The following is a 15,071-nucleotide window of genomic DNA, read 5'->3' as shown; positions in this document are numbered from 1 at the left end:
CCATGAATCTCAGATTTAAATCGTTAAACAATGCCTTTAAAGGAGATTTACCTTATTCATTTCACTGATGGAGTAGTCTCTGTGTTAGTTTTAACAATTTGATGGATACTTCAAGCCAAGAAGATAAATTATCGCAAGGTTTTTTGAGAGTGGCTCTTGCAGGTTGTGGGTTGCTACCAAATTTCTATGTTGAAATTGGAGTGCGTACACACATTTATATTCCTGGTTCATGACAAAACAAATAGATAATTGACCTATGTTGACCAGCTGACCTATGACTTTGAATCCTATCCATGGGACTCAGTAAGTACATGTACGTACTAATCTAGGAACAAAGGGCGCTAGCATGCTGACTTGGTTTCAAAACAGGCAGGGATCTCCCAGTTCGAAATGACTACTACAACATGGAGACATCAGAACTCCAAGTTTGACAAGCTAAAACAGTTTTGCTCACCTGAGCCTTTTCTAAATTTTTCATAGGAAAATGAGATTCCCATGGAGGCAATCTGTCCATTCTTTTTGATCTTTCTAGCACAGTTTTCAATTTTGTGTGTAATTTAGTATTCTGCTTCATTTCTTCAGCAGAGGATAATGCATCAGATCAATCCAAGACCGCAAGCAACCCAGGCGAGCAGGGAAAAGGTGTGGAAGAAACCCCAGATGCTGAATTGCAGCGTCCATCCGGTGAAGATGCCCAACCTAAGAATCCAGCTGAGGTCCCTATCAATGGAAATCCTCTTGTCCGGAACCCAGAGAATCCAGCTGAGTTCCCTATCAATGGAAATCCTCTTGTCGGGAACCCAGAGAATCCAGCTGAGGTCCCTATCAATGGAAATCCTCTTGTCGGGAACCCAGGGAATCAAGCTGAGGTCCCTGTCAATGAAGTTCCTGTCGTGAAACTAGGGAATCAAGCTGAGGTCCCTGTCAATGAAATTCCTGTCGGGAACCCAGGGAATCAAGCTGAGGTCCCTGTCAATGAAATTCCTGTCGGGAACCCAGGGAATCAAGCTGAGGTCCCTATCAATGAAACTCCTGTCGAGAACCCAGGAAATCAAGCTGAGGTCCCTGTCAATGAAATTCCTGTCGAGAACCCAGGGATTCAAGCTGAGGTCCCTGTCAATGAAATTCCTGTCGGGAACCCAGGGAATCAAGCTGAGGTCCCTATCAATGAAACTCCTGTCGGGAACCCAGGGAATCAAGCTGAGGTCCCTATCAATGAAGTTCCTGTCGGGAACCCAGGGAATCAAGCTGAGGTCCCTGTCAATGAAATTCCTGTCGGGAACCCAGGGAATCAAGCTGAGGTCCCTATCAATGAAACTCCTGTCGGGAACCCAGGGAATCAAGCTGAGGTCCCTATCAATGAAGTTCCTGTCGGGAACCGAGGGAATCCAGCTGAGGTCCCTGTCAATGAAGTTCCTGTCGTGAACCCAGGGAATCAAGCTGAGGTCCCTATCAATGAAACTCCTGTCGGGAACCCAGGGAATCAAGCTGAGGTCCCTATCAATGAAGTTCCTGTCGGGAACCGAGGGAATCCAGCTGAGGTCCCTGTCAATGAAATTCCTGTCGGGAACCCAGGGAATCAAGCTGAGGTCCCTGTCAATGAAACTCCTGTCGAGAACCCAAGGAATCAAGCTGAGGTCCCTATCAATGAAGTTCCTGTCATGAATCCAGTTGAGGTCCCTATCAATGAAAATCCTGTCGTGAACCCAGGGAATCCAGCTGGGAGCCCTATCAATGAAAATCCTGACGTGAACCTAGGGAATCCAGCTGAGGGCCCTATCAATGAAATTCCTGCCGTCAACCCAGGGAATCCCGCTGCTTATTGGAACCGAGAAGAAGATGCTTCAGAGGTAAGTCCTGATATTACTTTTTATGCCTCCGTTATGAAGTAGCCGGAGGCATATGTTTTCGGGTTGTCTGTACGTCTGTACGTACGTCCCGATCTTGTGATCGCGTTATCTGAAGAACCGATTGATGGATTCCTGCCAAACTTTGGTCATGTATGTATATTGCAGAGCCGATGAACTGATTAGATTTTGTGGTCACGAGCTCAAAGGTCACAGGGCTCATTATGTATGCAAAAACGGCTCTTGATCGCATTATCTGAAGAACCGATTGATGGATTCCTGCCAAACTTTGGTCATGTACATGTACATGTATGTATATTGCAGAGCCGATGAACTGATTAGATTTTGTGGTCACGAGCTCAAAGGTCACAGGGCTCATTATGTATGCAAAAACGGCTCTTGATCGCATTATCTGAAGAACCGATTGATGGATTCCTGCCAAACTTTGGTCATGTATGTATCTTGCAGAGCCGATGAACTGATTAGATTTTGGGGTCACGAGGTCAAAGGTCACAGGGCTCATGTATGCAAAAACAGCTCGTGATCGTGTTATCTCAAGAACCGATTGATGGATTCCTGCCAAACTTCGGTCATGTATGTTACTTGCAGAGCCAATGAACTGAGTAGATTTTGGGGTCACGAGGTCAAGGTCAAAGGTCATGCAGCTCATTATGTATGCAAAAATAGCTTGTGATCGCATTATCATTAGAACAGATTGATGGATTCCTGCCAATCTTAGATCATGTAGTATCTTGCAGAGCCAATGAACTGAGTATATTCTTGCGTTATGAGGTGAAAGGTCAAAGGTTATGGGTTCATTATGTATGCAAAAATAGCTTGTGAACGCATTCTCATTAGAACTGACCGATGGATTACTATTTAACTCAGGACATCTTGCAGAGCCAATGAACTGAGTAGATTTTAGGGTCATGAGGTCAAAGATCAAAGGGTCATATATGTATATGAGAAATTGCTTGTAATCACGATATTCTGAGAACCTGTTAATGGATTACAATTGAACTTGAATTTGAAAAATTTCTTCTGTTTTGGTTTGTAAAATTGCTCTATGACAGAGGCATCATTTTCGACTGCACGCAGTTGAAGTTCCATTTCTAGTTTTCTCTCTTTCCTTATTTTCCATGTGCCTTTCTTTTTTTTTTTGCTCAAGCGCAGCAGCCACAAGCTCAAGTTCCGGATAAAGCATATAGAATTCCGATCAAATCTAAAGCAGTTCCCTTGAAGCCTGTAAGGATAGCCGACCATCCAGCTTGCATCGCGGACGTTCAACATATTTGCCCTCGGAACATGGAGAAAGGAAATAATTTTGCCGTTCTGGACTGTTTACAAATGGTGAGTAGTCTAGACTCTATCTACCAGAATATGGTTTTACTAGGCTTAGGCTTAAAGATAAGCTCCAGTTCTGGTAATGGTGAAAAAAACATTCAAACAGTTTCTATTCAAATTCACACCAATTGTTAAGCAATTCAAATAAATGACTCTTGCTAAAGGAATTTGAATGAAATTGTGTAATTGCAGAGAAAAAAGCAAAGTAAACATTGATTTCTTCAACGGTCGGGGTTGGTACAAACCAAATTCAAAATTACGGATATGTCTGTTTAGCTCCCTCTTTCGGCAGCAACTTGATATCATCCTATCGGTTGGCGATCACAGAACTGTGTTGGCGATTCATTCACGCCGAAAAGCCAACTCACACACAGAAAACGCTCTACTTAAAACTTTCGCTTTACAATCAGTTGTTGTGACTACTTACATTTCTTCAGCTACCGTAAATTGCACATGCAGTGAACTAGTATTCATTATTGCTTAGGACGTTATGGCTTATTGAAACAAACTTACGCTCAAAACGATGTGGGGGAGAAAGAGAAAGAGAGAGATAGAGAGAGAGAAAGAGAGAGAGAGAGAGAGAGAGAGAGAATGGGTATGGGGGGGGGGGGGGAGGGGGATGATGATCGGAAAAAAAATTGAAATGCCTCCTTTTTTTAACACTGCTCTTCCATCTCAAAACTTATTTTGAACATACTCCGATGCATAAATAACCTTGCACATAGTGCATAGTAGACTTCTATGGGATAAAGAAAATACATAAACAGCGATCTATTTGATCTCCCTGGCTATACACAGGTAGTCCCTGCTATACGATACACAGTCGAGATTCACCCTCGCGCTATCCCCGAAGATCAAACCACGTGCAGCTAGCGTAAGGGTCAAAAGTTTGCGCTAATTATATTCTGACGTAATGCCTTGTTTGCTCAATACTAAAGATCAACTACTAGGGTCGAGGGGTCACAAAAAGACGGGAAAACCATGCCAGTACATAATTCAGGGTTTGTATCTAATCGCTGTGTCCAAGTTTTGAAGTTGCTGCTTCCTAGATTGGGCTTGCTATACAGTGCGTCCCAGAAAAAACGAAACCGAGAATTATCGATGTTTTATCATAACTTATCCACATCTATAATTAATAAATGACACATGTTTGGAAAGCTTAGATCCTCCTCTTTCATTTGATGCCATGCATATGATGCATATTTTACGCATGAGTGATTGAAATGAATTTGAAGAGAGGAAACCAAAAAGTCATTTGGCGGACGGTATCTGAATTTCAAAGAGAAAATCACATTTCTAGAAAGTTGAGTTTCTGCCCTTTCATATGACACCTCAGTCAGGAAAAATGAGCTAGGAATATAACAAAGTTCTGTTTGTTTAAGGTAGTGCTTACATTTCCTTATTTTTATTAAATGAATTCGTTTTCACTGGCTGTCTGTCGTAGCAACAAACGGAATTAACAAAAGACTTAAATCCGTTTCGTTGACAATCAGCCGTAGAGCAGTGTTAAAAAATGATCCATACATAACAACTGTACACGCAAGCCTACATTTGTCACATGTGTAATAAAATTGCCAAAGCAGAGCGGAATCTGAATTGCCTTAAAAATGTTGTATCTTACCTGCGTACATTGATATACTTAACATTTTACGCATTCATAAGAGTTCATTACCAATATCTATGTTTGTCCCTGACTCCATGTTGCACGTGCATGACCTATTAAACCTCATGTGCAACGTCATGTGCACTTTGAGCTCCAGACAAACTGGATAGCATGAGTGCAGTATGTCACGTAATTACAAGTGAATCTCTTCATTCCGCCCTATTAATTGTTCATGTATATAGCTTTTCATGGTTATTATTTGCATACTTCCATGCATGAGATGTTAAATGTATCCATTTTTGTTAGTTCCTGGTCCAAAGTCCCCTTTGCATTGTGTGAAAACACAATAAGTATACGTGTAGTTCTACTTGTTACACTAGGTGATATGTGGCATTATTTCATCTTACAATGACTTACAATATGTATTTTAGTTTTGTATATGTTTATTTCTCTCTATATTTTTAACTTGTTTGTAAATTGAACATTTTCAGCCTGCGAGCTGCTTGTTTGATGTGATTTCTCAATAAACCAAACCAATCCAATTCCAATCCAATTATCAAGCATACATTTTTTAAATCGAATGATTTAAACATATCTACAGTAACGAGTTGGTCCACAAACACAAATTCAAACATGTTGTATTGGAACGTAGAAGGAGTATGAACTGATACATGTCTATGATACATGTCTATGTCTTGCAGTTAGGCTCACTCATGTATGATTTTGAAAATGGTACTCTTCCAAATGTATTAATAATAATAATAATCTTTTAAAGTCCACTCCAAATTTTATTATGTTAAACCGAAAATGGAAATTATTTTTGCCCAATTGATTGTGAGCCCGGCAGCCACTGAGCAGCGCCAGATCGACATTACTCTATCCCTTAGTACAGTTATTTTAGAAAGAACAGTCAAATTCACAGGTATAATACAAGACAGGCAACTGCATTTCATATACCGCGTGGAAGAACTGCCTTTGCTTTGAATACAAGCATGTACTGGTCCCAAGTTTTGGAACTCACTTCCCATTGATGTAACTCGCTCTATCAGTGTCTCTGTTTTTAAACGGAAACTGAAACAACATTTATTGAGTAATTATGCTGAAAATGTTTAATGTAAAAATTGTGTCATCACATATGATAGAGTATGTAATTATTTTTTGTGTGCGTCATTGTCTCCCCCCCCCCCCCCCCCCCTCTTTTCCAGGCTGGCCCTTACCTTACCTTACCTTACCAACATTTCTTCATTTATTAGCAAACTCGCTTTGTTCTGTTTTGCTCTATTGTACTTTTTCTCTTTTTTTTCCTCCTACATATAACTTTCTTCCTTCTCAACTTTTTTCTGTTGTTGTTTAGTTCCGTTTTGCGCTTTTGCTTTCCATCCTTTCGTATATATCTTCCCATTTTCTTCTTCTCATACATACATTAATCTATGCGTGCGTTTATCGTGTCTTGCCACTAGATATGTACATGTTGAACCCCACTTAGGTATATGAATGTGATTTGCGGGATGTCGCGTTTATCGTCTCTTCACGATTCAAAATAAAGGCCTTGTCTCTGCGCAGCTGCTTTGCGCCGTTTGACTCGGGTAGCAGGCAGTTTCTCGGAGGTCAACTACACACACATGCTTGCAGTGGCGGATCCAGGGGGGGGCCCGGGGGGCCCTGGCCCCCCCCCCTTGAGAAAAAAAATCATGTAAAATCACATGATTTTTACCTTTTTTGGGGGTTGGGCCCCCCCCCCTGGCGCTCAAGGGGGGGATGCAAATTGAAATTTTTTTGAGGATCAAAAAAAAAAAATGTGCTCACTACCCCCCCCCCCCCCCCCCCCCCCCACTGAGCGAATTTTTGGCCGGCGCGTTTTTCAAATTCTCGGGAGCAAAAAAAAAAAAAAAAAAAAAAAAAAAATGTGCTCTGTACCCCCCCCCCCCCCCCCCCCCACTGAGCGACTTTTCGGCCGGCGCGATTTTCAAATTTTCGGGAGCAAAAAAACAAAAAAAAGTTGGGCCCCCTCCCCTAAGAAATCCTGGATCCGCGCCTGCATGCTTGTACAACAACATGACACAACACATGGCGCGCGCTAGCCTCTGATCCGGAAATTAACCTGGGAAGGTCCGATTTGTATGTGGGGTTCAAAACAGCTTTGCGTTTATCATCTCTCAGAAACGTGATTCTGGCTGTATGTCTCATTCCAAACGCACCTTTTTCGGCGTTACAATATGCCCATAATATATCTAAAGATAAGCGGCTGGCTGGATTTGCCATTTAATATTTTCTCTAAAACAAAAATCTCCCTCCAAGCAGTTTCCCAAAGTTGACAGCCCTGCTTTATGTGTGTTGGGGACTAAACAAACACATTATTCCATACACCTCAGATACATGTATTTCTTGTCATATATTGATTATGAAGTGATTTTGTGTGTGTGTGATATTCTTCCACGCTAGCGTAAAGAGAATGGAAAAGCTCACAAATTATTTGTCAATTTTCCTAGAACTCTGGCTTCTCATTAAATGGATCCCGTAACTTGTCTCAGATTCTGAAACAAACTTCTGGATTTAGCTCATGCTGCAATGATGATTATAAACCTTTAGGTCAGTCAGGAACCCCATGACTTTTAATGATTGGAATTACAAATTTTGAAAACTGTTTGCCGAATGGTTTTCATAACACTACGGTATATATTGTGGAAAACGAGTATAAAACCGGTCACTCAAAGATTTTTACTTTTTTGAGGCACTTCTTGATCATTTTGAAGCGCAAATTGTTTAGGGCTTCAATGTTAAACAATATCACAGACACTGATAACACGTAGGGATGTGTATCTCAGATTTAACATTGTTACACGATCCCTTAGAGTGGAAGTTCCAGTAATGACTCCCATCACTCCATGAATTCTTAAATGCTTTCCTTTAAACAGATGACATACAATGTATGTATTACCTGATATTCAAGTACATGTACAATTTGAATGTTTCAAGTCATATGTATTCTCAATTTCTTATTTGTTCTCTCATTTCTGTTTTGTTATGCAGGCAGACAGTGATATATCAGCAGATTGTAATCACGTGAGTATCTCTAGCTTTTTTTCTACATGTATTTTGTAATTATTATACCTAGTAATCATTGATATTCAATCCTATAACTGGAGTATGATGTACATTGTACATGTATATGTTTGTATGGATGTATAAACATGAAAGCTACTCACTATAATTCTTCTTACAACTTAAAATTTCAATTTTAAGGCAACCATGCAAATGTAATGATATTGACAAAATAATACTTTTGATTCTTAAAATCAAGAATACAGTAATGGATCTATTAAAGACTGTCCTGTGTATGGTTCCAGAAGAGTATTAAAGGGGAAGTCAGATCATTAGCTGGTTTTGATAAAAGCAGAAATACAAGTGAAACAAATTTGTGAAAGTTTGAGCAATATCTGATTAGAAGTAGGAAAGTTATGAAATTTTGAAGTTGTCGTCAGTGAAACACAAATTGGCGACTCTGTGACATATCTTGCAAGGTCCTCTCCAATTTGCTCTCTACAGAAATTTCATAAGCTTTCATTTTCTTAGTTATTTGTGACGGAGTATATTTGTTTCTTACAGGGGTTGTTTAAAGACATGATTGATTTTTTTTTGGAAAATACAAATTTCTGATTTTTATGTTAGTAAAGAGCAAATGGGAGGAAACCTGACAAGATACGTCACAGGGTTGCCAATTTGTGTTTGATTAATCGCAACTTCAAAAATTCATAACTTGCTTATTTTTAATCTGATTCTGCTCAAACTTTCACTGTCCTTTTCCCTCATTTTTCTGCTTCCATTAAAACCAACTCCCGGGTGGACTTCGCCTTTAACCCTTGTACTCCTTTTTATGCCACCATTACGAAGTAGCTGGAGGCATATGTTTTTTTTTTTTTTATCCAGGGCCAGATGGTCCTGTACTATTGGTGAGGCTAACCCACTATGAAAAAGTATGAACAAATTGAAAATGAAGTGGGCAAAGCATAGTCCAGTACTATTGGTGGGGCTAACCGAGATGCCAACCAGTACGATTAAATCATATTTAGTACGATAACAAGAGTGAAATACGATCTTAAAATCTTAAAATACAATTTTTCTTTTTTTCTTTTTTTTAACCCATAAAAAAATGGAATCGCATAGAAACATGTACAAGTAAACCCCCGCAACCCCAACAAAAACTTTGCTTTACTATTTTCTCATTAAATTTTAATGAAAGAGCAAACATTTTCTGAAATATTACTAGCCCGGGGCTGACGGGCCAATGGTAGTGTCAAGTTTTCGTGAAAATCTGATTTTTCTCTCCAAAATCTGTTTTTTTAGGATACTCGGTCTGTTTTTTTTTTTGTCAAGAGGTTGGCATCTCTGGGCTAAGTTCCGACTAGAGTGGGACCCTGATTCTTCATTAAATTTTCATTTGCAATGATGCTCTAACATGTGTTTCGCTATATATTTCATTATACGATGTCCAGACTAGGAAATAGCCGCATATTTATAACTTATGTAATAGCTATACGATAGCAATATGATGGGATTCTGGTAGTCCGCGTAGACAGGGTTAGATTGATAAATGTAAGTATGTGATGTTCAAAATTAAGTATTTCGTAAAAGGGTGCAATCACTAGTAGAATGATGTGCTTCTAATCTGTTGAGAGCCAGAAGGGTGTTGAGTCTGTAAAGAGCTTCTGAGTTGAATTAACGCCCTTTTAGTTCTCAACAGACTACATGCTTGCTTGTAGTTGATACTCGATAGACATGAAATCACTCCTCAAGCTACAAGCATGCCAGACTTTCAAATAGTCACCGATTTCAGAGAGATGGTAATAATGATTGTATATCCAGGTCGGCATGGAAGTCCACTCTGTGCACCCACATGATTCTAGTGTGCTCTCAAGTGCTCTCAAGTTTCTTACAATGACCTCTATTTCTGTTGTGTCTGAATGTGCAATATTGCTTCACAGAAGTTATGTTTAAAGCCACGGTAATTGATTAAAAAAACAAAAAATGTTACATGCTTTTGTTTTTCTTCTAGTTTCTGTGGAATTACAAGAAGAATTTGACCACTGATTATCGCTTTGATAATGCTGCCGCTGAAGTATGCAGAGAGGACTTGGCAAAGGTACAGTGTATACCAGGTTCAATATATTTGAATTAGAAACATTACAGAGTAGTTTTGTTTTGCCTATATCTTCATGAATTGTGCATGGAGCTAGAAGAATATTAACTACAACTGTATGCTCTGTTTATGTGAAGTTCTATCAGTTTAGTTGCCCTTCTCACTCTCTGCAGGTGATTTAGATATGTCTTGAATAGTAACTTATATATTATCTGTACATGTATCCCCATAATTACACATCAAGGGGCATTAAATTGATCCTTACTCTAGACTAAATAGTTGATTATGTAAAATTATTATGTTCTTGTATCCTTTGTGGAGGCTTTTGTATCCAAAATCATTGACACCTCTTTCTAGTTTTGTCATCTGTTATATAAATATACTCATTATCATAATTAATAGTTACAAGTGTAATGTTGTCATTATTGTTGATGTTATTATTATTTTCTTTTTATTATTTCTGATGTTACTATTGTAGAAGAAAAACTTTCATTTTGTTTTTGTTGTGAAATACAGCTCCAAGATTGCAGCGGCCTTGACAAAGGTAAAGGTCTGGTTCTCCCGTGCCTCCTCGATCACGTAGAGGACATCAGCATCGACCAGTGCACCCAGTACCTTAATAGGATGAAGCAGATCATCTTCAGTGACTACAGGCTCATCACAGGCTTCTATCAGTCCTGCAATGATGACATCGACAAGTTCAAGTGTGACGTCATCAACGAAGATGGGGTGCCTTCGCTTAACAAGGTATGTTGTACGTATGTTTGGATCCATGTTCTTCTAACTTGGTCAAACCCGACACTTGGTCTGATGTCTGTTGTACACAAGGCGTTATTTCTATGATAATAATCATAATAAAAACGTTAATTATAAAGCGCTTACCACCGAAGTCTCTAAGCGCTATACACACAAAATAGACTGATATACAATTACATCTTATACAAAACTAAAAATGCAAATAACATACAAATTACAATACATATGGAATACACGTCAAAATGAACAGAGTTAATTAATCATTGAACGCAATTTTGAATAAATGTGTCTTGAGACTAGTTTTGAATAGGTTAACGGTTTGACAGTTTTTTACATTTAAAGGTAATCTGTTCCAAAGTTCAGCAGAAGCTTTGCGAAAGGAGCGATTACCATAAGAAAGAGAATTGAAACAGAAGTAGATACAAGGTTTAATTGTGAAGATGACCGTAAACTGCGTGAGGGTTTGTATTCCTCAATTAATTCTTGCAGATAAATTGGTGCCAATTCATGAATGCATTTATAAGTTAAATCTAAGATAATCTAGATGCGGTACGTCACCGGCAACCAATGCAATTCGCGAAGTACTATGGCATTGTCACCTGCATTAATCAAGCCAATGAAAGCAATTACTCCACACGCCAGTGGGTCCACTGTTTGTTTTTGTGGGCGATTTCACCCTCATGTTGTTTGGCCAAAGATCTCCCCTCTCCATCCCTACCTGACCCCCCCCCCCCCTTCCCCCAAAATGATAGTGCATCACACATTTTTAAACGATTACTTCAAAGTAGGCTCAAGAATATGAGAGAGATATTTGTTTTTAGCTGTCCAAGTTAAACATTGTTATTACTGTAGAACAGACTACTAAAGATGCCTTCGCAGTACAAAACTCAACAACATCTTACTATACAAGCGTACCGGTATTCATAGTAATTAAAACATTAGTTACCGGTAGTTTAATTACAAGGTTTATCAAGCCAAAATCAATTGCTGTATAACTTCAGATCATAACATTACAGTCATATCTTTAGAAAGAATTGTATGACTTTTTGAGCTATTGAATTGAACAATCTGAGTACAGACTGTTAGTGAGATAATTTTGTTTTGTGAGGATTGCATACATTGACTCGTGTGTATCATCTAGAAAGGGCATTAGAACCTGTAAATTAATTATAGAGTACCTGAGCCAAGAGGACTGCACTGACAAATTGATTTATATCTCGTGGAGTAATGCTGTTCATAAGCGTATAATGAGGTGTAGTACTCGAGTACACGTCCAAGCTTACAGGCCGATACTCGTGTACTCGGCCGCCATTTTTTTTATTTAAAAAAATGTTGTGTAACCAATACTATAAGTACCTAGCCTTTTTTTGTTGTGATTTTACTCACATATTGATTTTCAAGTCATCATAACACATCAGATTTCCATGAAAAATTGGCTTCTATTAATGCGTGCCTGGACTACTTGTAGCTAATTGCGCCCTCTATATAGCCAACAATGCCTATAAGTGTCACCCGTTGATCCCCCATCATCCCATTTTTCTTACGTTAATTGAAAACTGATTTGATGAGATAACCACCTGCCAGTGACCAGGCAGGGTGGTCTAATCCCTCCTGGCCAAACTAGTGCAGATAGGCTTTAAAGGTAATACAAAGTTTTGAAAATTGGCTGGATAGTGATTCATTACAATTTTGATATATTTGGATGCCCCTGTGGATGTATTATAAGCACTAGAAAATTTAGCCCCTAAAACACTTCTGCTTTCGAGAAAAATTGAATATACAAATTTACCGGTGCTCCCGTAAATTTCAAATTGCGCTTTCGGCCATACAATGGTAAATGGTACACGCTGCGACCATGAAATCTCAGAATATGTAGTTGTGACATACAATTTCCAAACGGGAATAGCTAATTGGTTGATTTATTTAAGAAACATTGTGTTATAGCTTAATTAATATCTTGACCTTGAGAGAGAGCTATACAACACAAAGAGTTTATTGTTTACAATTTCATAACTTAAGACTCAATTTCAACCGCAACAACGATCAGTGAATATTGTAGGATCGCATATGCTTCCAATATGTTCATTCGAACCAAATTCATGACCCCATACCAAAACTTTGTATTACCTTTAAGAGAATACTTGATACTTTTCCGTCTAACTCAGCAAGTGTTGGATGGCCATCATACTGCATAGCACTCGTAACTCCTTGCTACGATAAATCATATTAATGCCAACAGTTGCCAAGAGATGGCGCTGCTCAGATTTTTTGTTTGTTTTTGTTTTGTTGCCGATATCGTAGGAAGCACCCTAGGGGGGTGTTTCACAAAGATCCTAGTCGAACTTAACTCTAAGTTGGACTTGAAAATGATGGAGACCCATTTGTAGCCTTAAAATAAAATATTCAAAAGCGAAAATTCAAGTATTTTAGACTTTTTATAAATTCCACATCAAGAACATGAAATCTCCTTGATAATTGATGATATGAATGATTTGTATCAACATTTTATGCCTTTTAAAATAACTTCTACAAAATATTTTCATAGATGCTAACGGCTTTCCATAATTCTTAAGTTCAACTTAGAGATAAGTTTAACTTAGGATCTTTGTGAAACACCCCCTAGGTCTGTCTTCGATTTTTACTTGGAGGTGCAGTTAGTGGGGGCTGTTAGGGCTAAATAGGGGTTGTTTGGTGCCGATTTTTCTAAAAGCACCAAATTTGGCCCAGAGGTAGCTTATACAGTGTACCATATTATACAACTCACTCCCAGATCCTAATTAAATGATTGGTCATGCGCGGTCACGTGTGATTCATTTACTGAGCCTATTGCACGCTTTTTCAGGAAAAAGCGTTCAATATTTTCCAGTCCTATTGGACTCTTGTTCAGTGCGCAGTAGTGTGCGTAGAGGTTAGAGCGCTTAATATTGCGTAAATGGGTAAATGCTATATCTATATGTGTGCGCACTAAATTAAACCTCATTAAACTTTAAAATTTGTTTGTCAGCCATATACTGTCACAAAACAATCTTGAATGAATTCTGTTTACATCAAATAACAAGGATCTAGGAGTTTCATTGTATAAAACAAATGATGCATGTTTTCATTCGTTCATTATATGATCTATTCGCCCTTGTTGATGCTGTGTGTTTCTATCACACTCAGCCTAATTACAGCTTTGTGCAATAGATACACACAGCCTCAACTCGAGTGAGGATAGATCGTATAATGAACTCATGCGCATGCATCATTTGTATACTATTACGATTTCTGCCGGACGCCAAGAAGGGCGCCCTTTGGGACTGCCATATTGGGCAAATCCTAAATGGCCGCCATCTGAGTTACAGGTCAAGCGTAGTTCCAAAAGGAAAAGGGCTTGTATGATATAGTTTATACATATTTATGGGGTTTTCGGGGTCAGAGAATCTGATTATGATGTTCTTTCATCGATTTGAGGTCTCCTTCGGGCTGCCATACTGGTCATATTGGTCTAATCCAAAATGATGGCGGCCATTTTGGATTTGCCCAATATGGCAGTCCCAGAGGGCGCCCTTCTTGGCGTCCGGCAGAAATCATAATAGTATGGGAGTCCAGTCCAGCAGTATACATGTCCACTATAATCTAAAATGCTTTCTCTTATTATTCATTTTTTGGGGGTATTCTATTTACTCTCTACTTCTAAACTTCCGTCTGTGTGCAAACTGCTTTAGACATCACTCATTAAAACCTTTGATATTTGTTAATGAACGAAAATATCTGAAAGCGGATAAATTGAACTTTATTAGGACACAACCATTTTTTGTAAAAATTGATTTGGAAAATGTTTGTTTCCTTTTTTTATAAGAAACACACAGAATATAGACTTTATCAATATATCTATAGTGACCAGGGTATGAATCATATTCTATTATGCTTTTCACACTCTGTTTATTTTGGCCCGTACTATTTTCCAATCTCAGGTTTACAAAATCCACCCTGTTCTCAGACTATCTCTGACTTGACACAATGTTTCCGCCTCCACGGGTTAGCAACGCTTTTCCTAAGCCCCAGACAATTTTGTCTTTTGTTTTCACTTGAGCTCTTCGCACCGCATTTCAAGAGATAGCAACGTAATTGGGGTGCCAACCCTGCTTTTTTTTCCAGGGCCAAGTAATCCTGAATTGGTGCAGTTTAGATCCCCTTCACATACCTGCCAACCCGCCCGAATAATCCAGAATATCCCGTTTTTCTGGATTTTTAGGACCCCAAAATGCGGGAGATTCCGGATTTTCAAAATTTTGATTTTTTGTTGTTGTTGTTGTTGTTGTTGTTGTTGGTGTTGCTTAAGCCAAATTAAGCTTGTTTTATCATATGCCGCGACGTGAGAGTTCACGTATTGCGTGCGTTG

General features: G+C 38.9%; 1 protein-coding gene across 4 annotated transcripts in view; it reads left to right on the top strand.

Moving 5' to 3' along the window:
* Positions 1-15,071, top strand: part of LOC115920222 (Golgi apparatus protein 1-like) — a 49,362-nt gene that overhangs the window by 10,601 nt on the left and 23,690 nt on the right. For 2 of the 4 annotated variants that reach the window (XM_030975529.1, XM_030975527.1), the window contains exons 3-7: positions 586-1,850; positions 3,021-3,197; positions 7,825-7,857; positions 9,848-9,934; positions 10,448-10,678. In XM_030975529.1, the coding sequence (XP_030831389.1) occupies positions 586-1,850; positions 3,021-3,197; positions 7,825-7,857; positions 9,848-9,934; positions 10,448-10,678 (1,793 nt within the window). Of the gene's footprint in view, positions 1-582; positions 1,851-3,020; positions 3,198-7,824; positions 7,858-9,847; positions 9,935-10,447; positions 10,679-15,071 lie in introns of all 4 variants that reach the window. The other 2 variants (XM_030975528.1, XM_030975526.1) reach the window with 1 other exon arrangement.

This window comes from Strongylocentrotus purpuratus, unplaced genomic scaffold (genome assembly GCF_000002235.5).
Source record: "Strongylocentrotus purpuratus isolate Spur 01 unplaced genomic scaffold, Spur_5.0 spur5_scaffold_8, whole genome shotgun sequence".
In the NCBI taxonomy this organism is placed as follows: domain Eukaryota; kingdom Metazoa; phylum Echinodermata; class Echinoidea; order Camarodonta; family Strongylocentrotidae; genus Strongylocentrotus; species Strongylocentrotus purpuratus.
The sequence above is the reverse complement of the archived record's forward strand: the minus strand, read 5'-3'. Positions and strand labels throughout refer to the sequence as shown.